This window comes from Nothoprocta perdicaria, unplaced genomic scaffold (genome assembly GCF_003342845.1).
Source record: "Nothoprocta perdicaria isolate Ctin4 unplaced genomic scaffold, notPer1 scaffold_297, whole genome shotgun sequence".
In the NCBI taxonomy this organism is placed as follows: domain Eukaryota; kingdom Metazoa; phylum Chordata; class Aves; order Tinamiformes; family Tinamidae; genus Nothoprocta; species Nothoprocta perdicaria.
The window spans coordinates 614,842-621,581 of record NW_020455529.1 but is presented as its reverse complement, the minus strand read 5'-3'; the positions used below and the strand labels follow the sequence as shown (position 1 = coordinate 621,581).

At 39.8% G+C, this 6,740-nt stretch overlaps 1 protein-coding gene across 1 annotated transcript in view; it reads left to right on the top strand.

Annotated features, from left to right (window-relative positions):
* Window positions 1-6,470, top strand: part of MOCOS (molybdenum cofactor sulfurase) — a 177,728-nt gene extending 171,258 nt beyond the window's left edge. Inside the window, exon 17 of the mRNA XM_026041857.1 lies at window positions 6,265-6,470. Within this exon, the coding sequence (XP_025897642.1) occupies window positions 6,265-6,411 (147 nt within the window). The 3' untranslated portion in view covers window positions 6,412-6,470. The remainder of the gene's footprint in view (window positions 1-6,264) is intronic.
* The last annotated feature ends 270 nt before the right edge of the window (window positions 6,471-6,740 follow it).

Sequence of the window (6,740 nt, the reverse complement as noted above, 5' to 3'; positions counted from 1 at the left end):
TTTTTTTTTGATCTTGAAGAACACAGGCTGATATGTTGATGTCATTCACAAAGAGGTATCTGTGGAGAAATCAAAACGTGCTTGCAACTACAATCAGCTTGTAGTTAACTGTACAGTTAGCTTGCTTAAACCTTACTGAAAGTTTTAGTCTCTGATAAATACGTAGCAGGAAACACAGAGTAGACATGAATATAGTCAAAGAGTCTATAGTCAAAGAGTCTATAGTCAAAGAGTCAAACTAATCCATTAGGAAAAGAATTGACTGGGAAACATATTTGAAGTATAAGTGTACTTTAGGAATCATTCTGTGTCCTAAGGTTGCATTATTTCTTGGAATTGGGAGCGTTAGGATGATGTTTAGACACTTCAGCATCGCAAAATCTTCCCAAATTTCCCCGTAAGTATTTATTCAGATGAAAATCCTTATTCTAAGCTCAGTGCTTACTGCTCATTTAGCCTCTGCTTTAAAACTCAGTCATCCAGTCCAGGTTCGGAAGCCTCGACTTGTAGGTCAGCAGCTGAACTCCCTCGATTACACCCAGCACAGAGGCAAAGCAATAACAAGCAGGTTGATATTACTTACCCAAACAATGTACAGACAAGTTACAAATAACKCTTTCTTTGTTGAAAGAAATCGATTGGTCTCGGTGACTCACTGAGCAAACAAAGAGCTACGTGTTCGGTGAACGTTATCCTTGGTGAGTGGCCGCGCCGGCTCCAAGGCRGAGGCAGCTGCCTGGTGCCGAGTGGGACGCCTGTGAGGAGCCAGCAAGTGGGGCCAGCTGTCTAGGCCTGGCTTCCTGCTGGCCSGAGGTGACCCAGGGGTGTCCTGCAGGCTCTGGCGGGCAGAGGTTGGCAGYCTGTGTGCCTCTGTGAGGAGCTCCTGGCCACCCTGGGGACAGGAACCCGGCCGAGCTCACGGTGAGCTGGGGCTGGCACCCTGGGTCACCTAACGGTGCTCTCTGGCACTCTGGTAGGGATACTGTCCAGCTACCAAGCAGGGTGCAGCCTGTGGAGGCTTTCCCTCTACCCACACTGGATTTATAAGCCTTTGGAGAGGAAAAGCAGTCGGCATTCAGGGACCTTCTCAAGTGGCAAGGAGACTTCCCTGGTGTACAGATTCTCAGGAGAGGCAAAGCACCTTCTGTGTGTCTCCCACAACAGAGATGAGCTTCTTTTTGATTAACTCAGCRATGCAAAGATTTTCTCGATACAAACACTCCTAGAAGCAACTCATTCACACAGAATGAAGGCAAAGAGAGCAATCCAGCCTCTTGAGAACCTGGCATCAGATGAAAGGCGCGTGGCAAGGCAAGGCAGTGCAGAGCACAGAGCTGCTATTCAGGCTAGGGGAGTGCTTTGCTTCCCTCGGCCATGCAACCATGGTCGTGCTGCAGAGAACTGGGCCTGCAGCTTTCTGATTTCTTCCCCAACCTTCAGCACTGTTTTTACTCAACTTCAGCAGTGGTTACTCCTGGTCTAGTGCTGGCAGAAGAGAGCTTATGAGCATGCCCTAATCTTTATGAGGGCAAGTCCTCTGTCTTAGCCTCATGGCAGAATTGACTGTGCATGARCTGAGGTCTTAGAAGACCTCATAGTCCAACTCTCATCCGAGTGGTCTCTTAAGTGTGATGGTCTCCAGCTGGTTATCAGTGAGTAGCAGCTGAGCACTGTGACACCTTCAGGGTGTTAAGCAGACTTGGCAGAGGACATCTACTAGATATGGTCTTACTTTTATCAAATTCTGTGAAGCAATTTAGCAGTGTTTATTCACAGCTGTCAGTAAGACAGTTATAACAAATAACAAACATGCAGCAACAGGGCTTAAGCTAATTWCCAGATAAAAGGGAAACTGATACTTTCGGGAGGATGAGGTTGTTGCTTGATTTCCAGAACATTAAAGACACTGTATATGTGATTGGATAGCAAATCCCACCTGCTTAATATGGCAGTCGGGTGTCAACACTTACCAGTTGGTTTTGTTTTTCCAAGAAGAATGCCAATCAAGAGGAATGTATCAAGCTTGATGAAATGGTAGCCCAAAGCAAAGACTTTCAATACTGAGCTAGATGAAGTATGGCATGTAAAAGGTGGCTCAATATTCATTTCTGAAATTATGTTCTCCTGTGTTCCTCAGAGACTGTGAGAACCTGATGTTCCAGGTTGAAAGACTGAGGCTTTGCATATGTGGATTGTTGCTGAAAGTGAGAAGGAGCCTTTGTAATGAGCCTCACAAACAGTTTGTGTGTTTCCTCATAAATGTAACACCAGGATGATGAAGCCTAGCCAGGCATATTTTATGAAAATCTTTTATCACCTGATTGGAATTAAAATGCATACACCTCTACCAGGCAATTCTGGGCTCTACTGCCACCAGTTCAGAAGAAGCACCTTTTACCAATTCCTTCTCTGATGTTTGACTGAGAAGGAAAAAGGAGCTCCCCCTCTGAGACAGAGCTCCTTGTGTTGCTGCCTGAGACTGGGAAAGACTAGGTAGCTACATTAACCAAATAATATAAACCTGCCAACACAGTGATTCACATGTGTCACCACCTGATGCAAAACACACATGGACAGACAAAAGGGAACACTGAATTCTTGACATCTTCTGTGTTTTGCAAATGCAGTGTGAGACCTATTTGAGGAACCCTGTTTTGCAGCCCTGCTATGATCCGTCAGGGTGGCTTAAGGAATCGCAGTAGCAGCCTGCCCCTGTCTAAATGCATGGATAACAGTGCATCAAAATCCACTATGTCTGCACATGCCCTCATATGCTGAAGGGCTTGTGTTTTTTCCTGAGGGCTGCTGATCCTCCTTTATGTATCTCACTATTCCTGTTCCTGCAGAATTAGACACCATGCATTTGGACGGCTTACAGAAACATTAATAAGGATAGCAAATGACTCCCTCTTATCTGATGCATTATTATCATCATTTTCAAAGTAGTGAAGGCTTTTACACTATGCAATGCCTTTCATCCAGTTATCTGGAAACATTTGCAAACAGTGATTGATGTAATTAATAAACTTCTGTGAATAACATGGTTTTCTTTTCTGCTTTGTGCCTGAGTTGGGAAATGCATTTGTTTAAGGGAGATGGCAAAGGAAAATCAATTTTTAACAACTTTTGTTGTGTTATTTTGTTATTTTCAACAAAACAAGATGTCGTCTTTGACACCAAATCAGAAGTTTCCTTTATTTTTCCTACATGAAAAATCAGCATGTGAAAAACGAATGCTTTAATGTTCCTGTTTTTTAACGCTTTACAACTAGGTTTTGATCAATCCAGAGCTAATAGAAAATACTTATATTAAAGAAAAAAAAAGCTTTAATTTCTGTCACTGTGAAGTTTAGAAGCGATAGGAAGAGCCTTTGCTGACATGAGAAGACTGAGGGAATAGAGCTGAAGAAGTCACGGTCCTGCTCTCTGTTGCACTGGAAGTCCTGCTCCCTTCTTGGTTGGTCCTGGTGAGGTTACATGCAGAACTACATGCTCTTCAACTCAGGAAAGGGTAGTAAGAGCAGAGAGAAGTTAGGCAGTTCATTGTAACAACTCTACAGGCTGTAACCTCCATCATTTTTGTCAGTAAAAATATGAGAAGGGCCAATTTCTGCCTTTTGCCTTTCTTTGGAACCAGAACTGGGCTTGTGGTGTTGGCATGTTTTGCTTTTCTTGTCGTTATCTGTATTTGCTTAGCCAGTATTTGTAATTCTTACAAAAATCAAGAAAGTTACTTAAAAGATAYTAAATCCACTTAAATCCTAAGAACATTTACAAAAGAAGATCTCTGAAGTGAGAATGTTCTTACAGGAGAAGAGTAGGAATAGGTTGTGCATCTGAATAGGTTTTGACACATATATTATGTATATGTACATTAATATGTAAACCATTACTTTGAAAGCTCCTTAGGCGTCATCTATTCTCAGAGCACCAAATAATGTGAAATTTTATATGCCCCATCAGAGTGGGAAGATATTGATGGCAATAATTAKAAAAGTATTTGAGGGCTCCCCAGATAAGATATGTTCCCATATGTCAAATTATCCGGAACTACAGAAAGCAGGCCAAATAAATCGATTGTTCATAGTAASCAGGTTATTTTGGCTATGTTTTAAAATAAGGCAAGCTGTCGATAAATTAACAAACATACATTGCAATTTTTGACGTAAGTTCATTTATAATGGTAAGTTATAAAATCCCAATGTGAAATATGGTATACCATGGACTAATATTTTATTCATTTTACAGTATTTAGTTTCCAATCCCCTCATTTTTTAAATAAATTATTATCTTATTTTTTAAAAAAATCTCATTTTTAAATAAGAAGAATAGAATAGAATAGAATAGAATAGAATAGAATAGAATAGAATAGAATAGAATAGAATAGAATAGAAATAAGTCTAGTTTCATTGCATTAAAGTATAGGAAGTGAATCTAGAATATTAACCACAATGTAGTCTGATGTAGTCTGATTACTACATCATTTCTGAAAAAAAACACCACTTCTTACCAAATTTGAGAAAAAAAAAAAACCAAGATAATATTATATACTTTAATATTTAAAAAAAGTAGTTGCTAACTTTTCCATTTTGGCATTATGATTGGTCTAACATAGTGTAACATAGCATAGTGATTTTGCATTGAATTCCTCCAGTGTACTGAATATTTGCAGTTATTTCTTCAGCATTAAATACCAGGACACTGACCATAAAGACCTACTTTATGTCTGCCAGTGTTGACACTGTTGCAATCACAGGTATCCAAAAGTGTCAGTAATAGGATTGACCTGACCAGGCTCGATGCAGGCAAGGTACTTAGGTCCCTGCCTTACAGTGTTTCTCTTACTTGAGAGTAGATCTTAGCTTTCTATCTTGCTGTTTCATCAGAGACTTAAAGATGTTCTCTATTACTTCATTTCTGTGTTTTATTTAATTAGTGCGAGATGGAGAAAACTTACTACCTTCGTATTAAGATTGTTGAATAAATTTCCTTAAATTCAGCTAGTAAGTAGTGAGGATTTTATTTTTATTTATTGCAATTTACGCAGATTCACAGGATGGTTGAGGTTGGAAGGGACCTCTAGGGGTCATCTAGTCCAGCCCCCTGCTCCAGCAGGGACACCCAGAGCACGGGACACAGGGCGGAATCCAGGTGGGTTTGGAAGATCTCCAGAGAAGGAGAGGCAGCCTGTTCCAGGGCTCTATCACCCTCACATTTCCCTTCACCGAGTACATGTTTTGCTAAACCTTCCATACTTGCAGTTCCCTCTATTTCAGGAATGTCTATCTGAACAACGGCAGTAAATTTCMTCAGGAAATGGTGAAGGACAATAGAGTTTCATTTTCAAATGTTTTTTTTCATAATTATAGATACATGAATTGATATAATCAATTTCATTTGCTATTTTACACAACAGAAGCACATCAKGTAAAGTATGCTCTTACTCCCCTAATGTGACATTTTCACACTACGCCCGACTGTTTACAGCTTTAACTGGCGTGTCTTGTGTGCTTAAAATTAAGACTGCCTGGAAGTGCTTTATCTGAGTGCAGGCATATTTTTCAGTGCTTAGRAGGATTGTTTGATCAGGAGGTGAAGTAGTTGCCCTATTTCTTTTTTCTTTATCGGTCAGTATCACAAGGGCACATATATAATATCTCTAGTTTTCATGTACGATGGCTTCAGTGCTAATGAGAGGTAACAAGTGGTAGTCTTAATAACACAGGCTTTCTGAGTATTTCTGTAAAATATACTAAAATATTCAGAAAAAAAGAAAGGAAACATTCAGAAAGGCTAAGAAAAGCAAAATGTTCTTAATAAAGCAAAGAAGGCACATTAGAGACTTTTCCTCACTGTTTCAACATATATTCTTTCTCAAACTTCCTAGCCTTTGTTTGTGAAAAGGTATTAATTGTATTTGTCAATAAAAACCAGAGCAGTCATTAAGTAACAAGACTGTGAGGGAGTATAAATTATATACATAATTTATATGTGTATAATRCTGTGGAACTCATGATGAAATGCTACCTTCTTCTTTATCTAGTTACTTAAGGTATTCTTCCTGATTAGCATGGGGTTGGCTCTTGTTTACTTGTCTATTAGAACTAATCAGTTAAAGTGTTCTTAATTACCTGGAGATCAAGCATATATCCTTGTCCTTAAAGCAGTATTGTTTTCCTGAACATACCTGGGCTTTGAGATCCTTTAGAGATGTGATTACTCTGACATGAGTTGTATCTTAATTAATATTTTACTTTTTTTCAGACAAACTTCGGTATATACCTGATAAACCAGCCCTTGTGCTCATCCTTTCCGGATATTTTATCCGTGGGATCTGAAGTTCTTCCAGTGTTGAAGGAGAACCCTGAAATTCAACCCCCACCATCCAGTGAAGAAAAATGTTCAGGATAATATTATCTGTCGGAGGTGAACTTTACAGCAACGCTAGGGAAAGAAAACAGTAGTCAGTTATTTAAAAAAAAAAAAAAAAAAAAAAAGAGGGAAAGAAAATCCTTGCACTAGTTTGCTTCTGGGTTGAGTCTTTTAATTTTGTTTGTTGTAAGTGTTATCAGATGGCGGTACCCTGGGTAATTGCACCTCGCCTACATGTTTTCTGCGATTGGTTACAGCAGCCACAACTCCTTTTTGCTCAATTGCTTCAGGATGCAACAGGTTAGATCCAGTTTCACTGGCGGGTGGATGACTCCCCAAACAAGCCCAGCGTGGCAGTCAGAAACCCA